General features: G+C 39.4%; 1 protein-coding gene and 1 pseudogene across 1 annotated transcript in view; one reads left to right on the top strand and one right to left on the bottom strand.

Moving 5' to 3' along the window:
• The window catches only part of AFG1L (AFG1 like ATPase), a 193,548-nt gene that overhangs the window by 5,909 nt on the left and 174,500 nt on the right, over nt 1–13,139 (bottom strand). Inside the window, exon 11 of the mRNA XM_056125103.1 lies at nt 1,448–1,588. Coding sequence (XP_055981078.1) covers nt 1,448–1,588 — 141 coding nt within the window. The remainder of the gene's footprint in view (nt 1–1,447; nt 1,589–13,139) is intronic.
• On the top strand, nt 4,651–4,749 carry LOC130033694 (uncharacterized; annotated as a pseudogene).

The following is a 13,139-nucleotide window of genomic DNA, read 5'->3' as shown; positions in this document are numbered from 1 at the left end:
GCCTACTTCCTCCCTGGTGAGCCTTTCCACCCTGCTCTGTCTGTATTTATAAGAATTATTTAGGAGCGCAGGAAACTCTCAGGTTCCAGGCCCCATCCCTGTTCCTCATCTGTGGGACTGGGAGGGGTTGGGCTCTGGAATCTGGATCTCACAGGGCCCAGATGATCCCTGTGTAGGAGGACATTTTCCTATGCCCAGCCCTAGTGGTACCAGTCCTGCCAAGATCAGTGTACACTCCTTCTTATTGGGGGTGGAAGAAGCAGCAGCCATGGCTCTATAAGGCCCATAAAATTCTGTGGTCTGAGGCTGGTATAACATCAGACATGGATGCTTCCTGTCAGCTTCCCAGGGCCAAGCTGTCTGTATTGCATGGCTCGTGAATGCTGTTACAAATATACACATGGCCGTTGGCAAAAACAAGGTTCCCTGGCCCTGCAGATGCACCGAACTCCCCTCTTTCCAAGAGAGCAGCCCACAGGGATGACTTAATGTAAGTTCTATGGACACTGGATTCGTGTTTCTCCAACGTGGACTGCAAAGCTCCATGAAAGATGGTGCCAAGTCTAGCTTTACTCATCACTGCACTTCTAGCACTCAGCAATGTGTTTCGCATGATGAAAGCGCTGAATTTGATGAACACATGAAATATTTAAAAATCTCACCTCCTCCTCTCAACAGATTCTGATCCTTTTTTTCTCCTTTTAATGTGCTCTAATTAGAAGCCATGTTTACACTTTCACTTTTGCATTGATCTGTTATACCATTAGCTTATCTACAGTGAAAACTTGTTACATACCACAAGATTGTTCTGAGTGCTTTAAATACTCATTTAATCTTCAAAACAACTGCATGAGGTAAGTACCCCCCTTTGTCTACAGAAGATAGTTGGAGGTAAGAGGTTAAGTAAGTCTTCAAGCAAGTAAGCTTTGCCCTGGCTCTATTCCTTAAATACAGTCCTACTGTCTCTGATGGAAGGACAAGAGCTTTGCAATTAAGGTTAGAGCACATGAATGGAAAAAAAAAAACCAAGAAGATGGCACAATACTAGTTACTGGGGTTTCTGAGTCAAAGGTAGAGTTAGCTCCAACACTAGGGAGGGCTTTTCAGCCACACAATCATCTCTCCCATAATTCACGTGTAACCAATATTTATTGAGCACTGAATATAGAAATGGCACAGTGTTATAGGTCATCATAGATGAATACATATTATACGACTCCTACTATTACTTCTACTACTAATATTAGGTAGCATTTATGCGAAGTATTATTCTATTTAATTTATTTTCCTCTTAACTCTCTGAAGTAAATATTACTGCTATGCTCAATTTGCAAATGAAGGAACTGAGACCCAGAGAACTGACATGAGTAGTAGACTAGGATTCCAGCCAGGTAATGTGGCTCCACAGAGAAAAATGTTTAGCTCAGAAAATGTGCAAGATCCTTACCTTAAAATCATAAAGGTTATCAATGAGAGTTATAAATCTTCGAGCTTGAGTCCTCTTTGCCAGAGTAAACTGTGGAATGTTTCGTAAAATAACTGTATCAAAATTCTTTGATAATTCCAAATAATCACTGGCTCCAAGTGGCTGCCATTAAAATGAAATAAATAACAACATTAAGAAGCTGATTCTGCTCTCCTTTGGATTTATTAGAACTTGAAAATCCCTCTTTTCTCTTTTCTCACATTTTTCTGTTATCTAGGTAGTAACTCTGGGATACCAACCTGAGCAAATGGGTATTTTCAGAGTAGGCTTAGGCTAGAGAAGATAAAATTTGAAGTATATAAATAAAAGTGGGTGAGCGCAAAAAGAAGAGCATTGTGGGAAGTGAAGGACTATTTCTCAGCACCTCACTTCGTACCTTATTTAAAAAACTTAAAAAATAAATCTTGTCCACACAAGATGGTAACTATAATTTTTTTTCTCTTTGGACTGAGCAAATGTATGATCCCAAATATATGTCTTCATGCCTTCATCCTAAGTAAGTAAGTAAGTAAGTAAGTAAGTAAGTAAGTAAAGGCCCTCCCGTTGATCATCGATTTGCTCGAGCGGGCCCAGTAACATCTCCATTGGAGACTTTGTTGTTACTGTGTTTGGCATATTGAATACGTCACGGGGAGCTTGCCAGGCTCTGCCATGTGGGCGAGATACTCTCGGTAGCTTGCCAGGCTCTCCGAGAGGGGTGGAGGAATCGAACTCAGGTCGGCCATGTCGGCTTCATGCAAGGCAAATGCCCTACCGCTGTGCTATCGCTCCAGTCAGCCCTCATCCTAGAACTTTTTATTTCTAGAATAATGTAACTCAAAGCCCATCAAACAAATTCTCCCTATGACTTAACTGCTGTCACAACTAGTCAACAGAACTGTCATAATGGCATGCTAAACAGTGAGTGATCATTTGAAATTAAGACTATGCTTTGGTCTGAAAACCATCTGAAAATTCTTTCCATTTCACTTGAGGGACTCAGGTGAATGTGTCAACACTGCTGATAGGTAACTACGAGCAGGGTACAACTCTCAAGGGTCACAAAAGTCACTCACAAAGGTGTCCTCCCCAGATGAGTTTTTTTTTTTTCAAAATAAAAAAAGGAAAAAAACCCTAACAAACCCAAAACACGTCTGCAACCCATTCTTAGGGATCAGGACCATTCCCAGGAACCACAATCTCCTCTCGATTTAGGTTGTGTATGGATGACTGGACCCTCTGAGTGTGGAACAAGAGAATCCTGCTACATTTGGGAGCAGGGGCTGAGACCAGACATTGAGGGGGCAGGAACTCCTGCGAGGTTTCTTGAAAAGCTCCTCAATAACCACAGCCAATCCTGGGGGCACAAGAAAGTGAGCCTCTTCAATTTCTGGACAAACCCATGAAAACTCTTCCTTAGACAGTGATTTGCACCACATGGAAAGATTGTGATGGATGGTGTGTGCCATCATCAAATGTGCCAGTGATCTGCAGGGAAGGGGTTGCGGGGAGAGACAGAGACACAGGGAGGAAGAGAGACAGAGATAGAGGGAAACTGGGAGAGGAGAGGCAGAAGTGGGGGAAGAACAGAGAGACTGAGAGAGGACTGAAGGACACCTGGCCTCCCCCCACCCCCTTTGCAGACTTGGATCCTCTGCTCATCCATGAAAGGGCTTAAGTGTGCAGATTATTTTGGGACCCTTGCTATCCAGCCTGATGAATCAGAGGCATGTGTTGAGAGAAGCTAGAACAAAGGGCTTAAGTCAGTGTTTCCAGAGTGGGTGATACTACCCTGTTGGGCCATGCAAGAGTGATCCAAGGGGCAGTAATGTTGTGAGCAATGGGGGAGGGGGAGCTTCTGCTTGTTTGCTTCATGAAGAATCATTTCTAAGGGGACTCTAAGTGATTTTTTTTTCTGGAAAAACAAAGGGTAAGTTCAACAAGGTTAGGAACTTGTGGCCTAAACTGTTTCAGTTTAGTCTGTTATTTTCTAACTGCACACCTTTGACAAGTTATGTCTCTCAGTTCCTTCGTTTTTCCACCTGTAAATGGGGATTTGATTCCTACCACACAGGATTGTGGGGATTAAGTTAAATCTGTATTCAGCACAATGCATATACTTGGACTCCAAGATTCTGGTGGCTTTCTATTTTTATTCTTCTCAAATGATTGGGCTGATACAAATCATTTACATCCTTTGCAAAAGATAGAGGGCTGGAGCGATAGCACAGCGGGTAGGCATTTGCCTTGCAAGCAGCCGACTCAGGTTCAATTCCTCCACCCCTCCCGGAGAGCCCCGGCAAGCTACAGAGAGTATCCTGCCCACAAGGCAGAGCCTGGCAAGCTCCCCATGGCATATTTGATATGCCAGAAACAGTAACAACAAGTCTCACAATGGAGACCTTACTGGTGCCCACTCAAGCAAATTGATGAACAACGGGAGGACAGTGTATAGTGCTACAAAGGATAGAAAGAGGAACATTCTCAATGGGACCACTTAGTCCTGCAGAGCACTAATAGCTTCTGTGCATCATCTGTCCTCAGAGTCATCGCAGGAGCCAGTTGGGCTGTGGGAGTTCCCTGAAACAAAAATATGTTCCTAAGGGAGAGGGAGAAGTTGAGAAACAGTGTCTTATAAAAAGGATAACTCTTACTTAAGACCATCAGGCCCTGAGGCTGATAAACTACTTGTTTGAGATCCATTAGAATTTAGCATCTCATCGTTTGTAAATCAGAAAGTATGTGTAAAACATGTATAACCTCATTTTAGGTATGTAGTTATGTATAATTAAGCTCACTCTCTATGCATGGATGTGATTTCCATCAGTATAACTCCATGCCCAGGGAAAATCATTATCAGAAGTGCACTGAAGTGCCTAGGGCAACTGAAAATCAGAATCCTGCCCACTCAGCTATTTTTACAAATTATATACCTTTGTCAGTAGGTTATGCATTTGCCATTATATTAGCAAATACCCCTCCCTTTCATATCCCTAAAAACAATTACATGCTCATGAACCACATTAAAAAAAAAACTATGTTTAATGTCTATCTCCTTTAAAAAAAACAGTTATTGGTGGAAATGGAGAGTTACTGTTTAGTGGACTCAGTTTCAGTCTGGAATGAAGAAAACATTCTGGGTATAGACAGCTGTGATGATTGTGCAATGCTGAGACTGTATTTGAGTGCTCACTTCGGCAGCACATATACTAAAATTGGAATGATATAGAGAAGATTAGCAAGGCGCCAGCACAGGATGACACAAATTTGTGTTCCATATTTTTTGAAAGGCAACAGAGTAATATGCACGATACCCTATTAGTAACACTACTGTAAACCACAGTACCTAAATGAAAAAAAAAAGTTCCTATCATTGAGGCAGGCTGGGGAGTGGGATGGAAAACGGGAACAATGATGGAGTGATGTGGGCAATGGTGAAGAGATTATTGATGTTGGAACATTGTGTGCCTAAAATTCAATCATGAATAACTTTGTAATTCACAGTGACTCAGTAAATGAAAAAAAAAAGACTATTAGTTGACAAAGAAATTCCAATTTAGGCCATGGAGAGCAATATTACTTTTTACTTTAAAAATATGAGCAAGAAGAATGAGATGTACTAAATCTTTTCTCACAAGAAATGTTTCAATAAGATTAATTTAAAATATGAGGGCTTTAAAAAATAGCTCTTTAAAAAGATTTTTTTTTAAAAAACTGGCTTCAGTGTTGAAGTGTTTGAAAAGAGACAATGAAGCATATTTTCAAGCATTTCCTGGCTAAAAGAAGCTGTGTGAAGATATGAGTAAGAAATATGTGTGTTTGTGAAGCTTCCGAGGCTCTGGGGAGATTTACTTCATCCAGCTTCCATTATTGTCTTAACTAGAAAGCTGCTGCAAATTATAAAGAAAAAGTGCATCAGTAATAGAAAAGGAAGACTTCCTAACACTTCCTTGGAAAAAATTATATTTTTAAAGGGAAAATTTTTTATTTTTTTGTTTTTAGGTCACACCTAGCAGTCACAGGGGCTACTCCTGGCTTCAGTACTTGATTATTCTTTCCTGCTGGTGCTTGAGGAACCATGTGGTGCCAGTGGTTAAACTTGTAGGTCTTACATGCAAAGCATGCATTCTAGTGTGTTGCTCAGCCCAAAGAGGAAAAAAAAATAATAGTTTCCATCTTGTGTGGACGAAAAGTTTTTAAAAAATATTATCATTTATGGGGGCTGGAGCGACAGCACAGTGGGTAGGGAGTTTGCCTTGCATGTGGCTGATCCAGTTTGATTCCCAGCATCCCACATGGTCTCCCGAACACCGCCAGGAGTAATTCCTGAGAGCATGAGCCAGGAGTAACCCCTGTGCAATGCCAGGTGTGACCCAAAAAAGCAAATATAAATAAATAAATAATAAAATAAAAAATTTCCATTTATTTACCCGGCCGACCTGGGTTCGATTTCTCCGCCCCTCTCAGAGAGTCCAGCAAGCTACCGAGGGTATCTCGCCCACACGGCAAAGCATGACAAGCAACCCATGATGTATTCAATATGCCAAACACAGTAACAATAAGTCTCACAATGGAGATGTTTACTGGGCCCGCTCCAGCAAATCTACATGGGAGGACAGTGCTACAGTGCTACAGTGCTACCATTTATTTATTTATTTTACTGTGCCAGAGATCAAACTGAGAACCTCACACATAAAAGGCAAGGCTCTACCACTGTCACAACCCCGGTCCAGAACGAGAATTCCTGTTCTTTGGAACTATAAAGAAAACTTCTCACGGGGTTTAGTACAACCAGCAGTGACCCCCCCTCCCACCAAGTCATCCTGAGCACTATTTGGGACGAGCCTCCTCCCAAAATTTATATGCAGAGCTTCTTCCGATTATCATTAAATAACTTTTACATAATAACTTAGCAGGCTCCTGCTCACTCTGATATAATACCTAAGCTGATCTGCTGGAAGATGCCAGATTGTAAGGAGGGGTTGAGAAAGCATCTGAGGCCACTTAACAGCCAGCTATCCCAAAACAGATGAGAGCCCAACCAAGGTTAGCAAAACTGTTGCAGATTCATAAGTGAGTCCAAAAGACATCCAAAGAAATTCCTAGCTAATCTGCAGTCTAGAGGGGAATAATGAAGAATGATTTTATTTTTCAGGCCACTAAATTTGGTTGTGATTTGTCATACAGCAAGAGCTAACTGCAATACTATACATGCTAAAAATTTACTAGAAAAAGTTCTTCTTTTAAGAGTCACTAACAGCATGTTCAGCATGTTAAGAAAAATATGAACAGGCTCTATAGAAAAAGATTGGCCTTGGGGCTGGAGCAATAGCACAGTAGGTAGGGCGTTCACCTTGAACGCAGCCAGCCCAGGGTTGATTCCCAGCATCCCATATGGTTCCCCAAGCACCACCAGGAGTAATTACTGAGTTCAGAACCATGAGTAACCCTTGTGCATCTCTGGGTGTGACCCAAAAGAGCAAAAAGAAACAAAGAAAGAAAGAAAGAAAGAAAGAAAGAGAGAGAGAGAGAGAGAGAGAGAGGGATTGGCCTTATAAAATAAATAAATATAAAAATATATTTTTACTTATTTTATCTTCAATTACTTTTTTTTTTCTTTTTTGCTTCTCAGGTCACACCTGGCGATGCACAGGGGACCATATGGGATGCTGGGAATAGAACCTGGATCGGCTGCGTGCAAGGCAAATGCCCTATCCGCTGTGCTATCTCTCCAGCCCTTCAATTACTTTTAACGTATGGAATTTTATGGTACAGTATAAAATATATTTCCCAAGAAAAAATGTAGAGAACTAAACGAAGACAAAAAGCCAAAAAAGTAGATGGTATTCTTAACAAAAGACATGGGCCCAAAAGAATACAAACAGAAAGTCACAGAGATAGCAAGTTGATTTGAAAAAGGAACTAGATGAAGCAAGGTTTGACTGCAATAAAAATATAATTGTAAAAGTATTCCAGAGCAAAATTAATTTTAATATACAATTCATGAACTAAAAATATAAGGCATAAGATTATCATAAGCAAATTAAAAAGATAATCAAATTTAGTAGTAATAAAATAAGAATAATTTTTTTGTTGTTGGTGGTGATTCTGGGAGTTGAACCTAGAGCCTCACACAGGCAGTGCAAGTGCCCTACTGCTGAGTCACACCCTTGGTTAAAATAAGAGTAACATCATTTCTCATATAACATTTTGGAACACAGGATAAATCATATTGCTCAGTGCTGTAAAGCAGGTAATGAAATATCCACTGGAACTCAAATTAGTTCAGTTGTCCCAGAAAAATGATTACTAGATTCTATTAAGAACTCTGAAAGTCATAAACTTGACTAGTCATTCTGTTTCTAGAAATCAAACTACAAAAAGCTATTTAAAAAAAAAAAGCTATAAAGCAACTTTAAAACATAACAACAAAGAAATAGCTCAGTAGATTATAGTATGTTGATAGAATGGAATTATAGATTGCCAAGAAATATGATGTTTATGAAAAATATTTGATGAAGTGCTGTAGGAGACAGTACAGTGGTTAGGGTGCAAGCACCTGAACTTGATTTATGGTACCATATGATCCCCAAGTTTCACCAGATGCGGCACCGGAGGCTTCCAGCACCACCAAGGTGGTCTGGGCATCCTGGCACAGCAGAATCTGAGCAATACCACATCCTTGGAGCCGTGCTTTGAACTGCCAGCCTGATAGGCAGAGAATTTCCTGAGAACTGCTTGGGAGTACCCTCCCCACCCCCCCAAAAAAGTATTTGATGACATGGAAACACATTTATTATAAAAAATATAATTGAAAAAAATACATGATACTCGAGTTTTTTATATTTGCTTTGCTCAAAAATGTATATGGACGAGGTAGGAAGGGGTAGGGCTCGGGGGAGGGGTACTGGGAACCTTGATGGTGGAGAATGGGCATTGATGGAGAGATGGGTACTTGAACATTGACTGAAACGCAATCATGAAAGTTTGTAAGTCTGTAACTATCTCACGGTGATTCATTAAAATACAAGGTAAATTAAAAATGTATTTGGAGACAAAAAGTTAATTAAGTATATTAAAATGTTGATAAATGTTGGGGCTGGAGCAATAGCACAGCGAATAGGGCATTTGCCTTGCACGCGGCTGAGCAGGGTTCAATTCCCAGTGCCCCATATGGTCCTTTGAGCACTGCCAGGAGTAATTCCTGAGTGCATGAGCCAGGAATAACCCCTATGCATCACCGGGTGTGACCCAAAAAGAAAAAAAATGTTGATAATTGTTATCTCTAAATGGCGTGAGTTGCATACTCAGCAGTATTTCTTGGCCTTTTTTATGTTTTAGATATTTCTGTATTTTACATATCAAAAATATATGAAAAAGAGTAAAAATAGATGTGAAACAATATGACGATTTTTACTGATTCCAAAGTATCCTGCTATTTAATCCCCAGCATTTTCCCTAATAATGAGTGAGTGTGTAAAAATTCAACATAAATTTTAAAGAGTTAAAAGAGTCACAAATCTGTTGAAGTTTGCAGCTGCCAATCTCATTCACTTCACTGTCCAAATCTGACAGTCCATGAGAAGTATTATGTGCTTCACCTCTGTGCCCCCACCACCCAAGCAAAGAGCAGCTGAGAGTCTTACATAATACAAGGTTAGTGGATAAATGAATACACAATCACCAAGTCCTTGTCACAAGCAATGAGACCTATTGAATGCTTGTTAATAAACACATGGGCAGGGGACTAAATTCTACAAGGAAAAGGGGCATTCCTCTGCTCTTTTGACCTTACTACTATCCTACTGAATTTCATGTACAAGAAACCAGTGGCACTTGCAAATATTTATACTTTTGTTTTGCATTAGTTGAGCTGCCGATGTAAGTAAACCATAGCATGAGATACTTTTGAAGCCATAATTAGTATTGTAAATTCATGCATTGTGTCCTATGAATAATTAAAGCATATGATTATTTTTGAGTACTAAATGGCACTTCAGTTAGTAACATCCTTGAGTGTGTTATTCTAGCTCAAAATTCAAGTAGCATTATCTAATGCAGATTCTTCTTGTGGCAGATAATGATAACATTCTCCATCTTTCTACCTGAGCAATTAAAAAGTTTAATAGTCTTTGATGTGGCTGGTTATCTGAATAATTTTCTAAACAGGAACAATTAAAATACATTTATTCGGTGGTTTGTGCATTCTCGACTATTGTTTCAAACTCTTTGTTTCTGTGGAAACCTGATGAAAACTTAAGGAACTTTAAAATCTATAATGAGTTTCAAAGAGCATTTGTTTTCTTTAATTACTGAGTATACAGCTGGATGATATGTAGCAGTTTGTTGAACAAACTTTCAGGAATAAAGGGCTGGCCTGAAGCGTTTTCCTCCTGTATGAAACAGGGTAGGCTGCCTGCTTCAGTCTAACCTAGGTGCTAGGACTTGGGATTTTCTCAAAGCCACGTCAATGTGAAGCATCCCACAGTACCAACACCCTGCAGTGAGCAGTTGATCCACTTCAGCATACACGAATGAGCTGTCAGTTTGAGTTTCTTTTTTCACTGCCTGGCTAACGCTTGTTCTGCCACCATTATTTCAGCTCAAGTAGGACGATTATTATTTCAAGCGCTGTCTAGATTATACTGTCCTCAAGGTAATTCTTTATCTATTGATTTCTTTTTACAAATTCCTTAGTGCTACTCTGATAGCTCCTCATTAAACGAGTATGTGTGGCATCTTGCTTTGTTTACACAGAAATGACAATAGCCCATATCTTAAAGAGACGTATCTTTTGATAGAGAAAAAAAAGAAACCCCCGCTTAAATGAAATTAGGATGAATGTGTGCTTTTCAAAACAAATAAAACAATGTGAACTGATGTTATAACAACTTATGTATACCAAATTTTAAAAGGCTGATAATTAGAACAATAGAACAGTGACATGTGTTTGAAAATAATTTCCCAAGATGGGTCACATGGCAATATTAATAATAAATCTCATTAAAACAAAATCCAGAACATCTAGCTGAGAAATATCTTGCCATTCCAGAAAATTCTACCAACTCCTATACATTCTACTTTAGAAGGTGCCCTTTAGGAATGTTTTACTACTTGATTTATATAGTCTCAGTTTCAGGAAGCTAATTTTATCTGAATCTGCCAGAGCTTTGCTAAACTTTGTGCCCTCTGGCCAAATAAGAATGGCTAAATAGTACTTTATAGGAGAGTGCTTGTTTTTTATATTAGCAAAGAGTCTGTAGAAATAAAGACAAACGAAAGTTTCAATTTGGCAAAACAGAAGTTGGTGCCCCCTTCACACCCTAACTTCACTAGCTCTTCTTATTTAACAGATCTCCAAATTCCAGGGATTCTGGAACTGACAACTTTTTCAAAACATAAATCATATCAAATCAGAACTACTGAGTGACTATCATGTGAAAATCACTGCGCTGACTGTATTATTACAAATACTTCCTGTTGCTTTGAGAGTGGAAAAATCCAAAAGCTGACCAAAAAAAAATTGATGCAGGGCCCAAGCAGTGGGCTGGAGCATATAATTTGCATGCAGGAGACCACATTTGACCTCCCTCCCACCCACACCACATATGGATCCTGAAGCACAGCCAGAAATGACCCCTGAAAACAGAGCCAGAAATAATCCTTGAGTTCAGCTGGGTATGGGCCAAACCACCTCACCTCCTCTCCCCCAAATTATGAAAAAAGTAGAAAACTACATTAGAAAAATATGAAGATTAGGAAGTCATCCTCATTAGTATAATATCAATAAGGATCACTGGATGCAAGCAAAATGTAACTATTACAAGTTAATATTAAAAAAAAACTTCAAAAGAATCTCTGTAAGATGGTAAAAATTATTGGAATGGATTCCTAACCACCTGGGATTGAGAAACTTAATAAATATTAACTTTGTCTCTAACTAATTAGCCTCCTGAGTAGGACTGAGTACCCACCTGTTTGACAACTAAGGTTTATATTTTTGCTTTTTGGGCTATAATCATTGGTGCTCAGGGATTAGTCCTGGCTCTGCACTCAGGGGTCACTCCTGGCAGTGCTCTGGGGACCATATGGGATGCCGTGGATCGAACTCAAGTGCCTCACCCACTGAACTATCTCTTTGGCCCAAACTACTAAAGTGTTAAGGGAACTCAAGGATTGCACCTCCTAGAAACAGGATTAACTGGGTCCAGTCATGCTCACGGGATTAACAGTGAATGATTAATGTAGCTCAGAGCCTACCACTCAAAAACACTCCAAATACTTGTGCCATCAAAAAGTTATGTTTAGGGATTTTATTCAGTTAGAATTATCAGTTTAAAAGAATCAGAAAAAAGTCTGGGGCTAAGAACAACATGGTTGCATCTTTGCTTCATAGGGTTCAGGGAAATGGGCACTCCCAGCCTTCTTCACACTGGCTCAGACATTAGCTAAGTACATCCCAGAATTTCCCTTAGCATGAGATTCCTCAAACTGCTTAGACTCAGAGTCCTACTAGTTCTTGTCATATATGAGGTTTCTACATTAAGGTAATGTGAGATTTAAACTTTAAACATTATAAGAAGCTGCAGGCACACTTTGGTTTACTAGCTTTTGTTTCTTACAGCTCCCTTATAAAATGTTTAACCAATCCTCAACAAATTAAGTTCTAGAAATGAAGGAACAATACATGCAAGTTGAAGAGTGTGTTATGCTAAGTATTTTGCCTAATAATAATACATACACACATACTTTCCATATCTTGGAACTGAGAATGCTTTAAAAAATCATTTACACTTAGATTATTTAGAGGGCTCAACTAACAACAAACAGCTAAGTAAACCTTCAGATAAGGGCTTAATGACTCCATGGTGAGATATAACAATTTTCACAAATTTTCAGTGAAGGCAGTACTTTTTGATAATTCTATTAGCTAGTTAGCTATAACAAGTAATACAAAATAAATTATTTTGTACCTGATAAGAGGGCAGAAGGGGTGTGTGTGGTGGTGGTGGGGTGGTTGGGAAAATGGGGACATGGTGGAGGGAAGGTCACTCTGGTGGTGGAATTGGTGTTGGAACATCGAAAGCCTGTAACAAAGCCTGTATTATGAACCACTTTAAAAATCACATGTTTAAATAAAGTATTTTAATATACCATTTAAAAATGTATATGAGCATGTACAATTATTTACTGGTTAATTTGCTTGGGGGTCACAGTCAGTGGTTCTCAGGCCTTATTCCAACTCAGTGTTCGGGGGTGTCTGCTGGTGGTGCTTGGGGAATTTTGTGATGTCAAGAATGGAACCCAGATATTCTGCATGCAAAGCACAGAATCTGTTGAGATCTCTCTGTCCTCACTAGTTACTTTCTTAAGGAGTTTTTGGTTGAAAAGTATTTAGTTTAGCATGATCCTTTACTGTGAATTAATGATATGTAACGGCTCTTACAATTATAATTTGAATTATAGAATGACTAATCTAGATGCTAGCAATGCAACAGAAACTGAAGACACATTGGTGAGGTGAAGGAGGCAAGGATGGAAACACATCCCCAAGTTGCTGGGATTATTTCACAAACTTCCCTACAAAAATAATGCTATGCTACCACCCCTCTCTTTAATTCCTATGTCAAAGGTATTACCTGATGTAGCTAAAACCAAACATAACATCATGAAT

Source organism: Sorex fumeus, unplaced genomic scaffold, assembly GCF_029834395.1.
Source record: "Sorex fumeus unplaced genomic scaffold, SorFum_2.1 ptg000054l, whole genome shotgun sequence".
NCBI classification, from domain to species: Eukaryota; Metazoa; Chordata; class Mammalia; order Eulipotyphla; family Soricidae; genus Sorex; species Sorex fumeus.
This window is presented reverse-complemented; position numbering and strand designations above follow the sequence as displayed.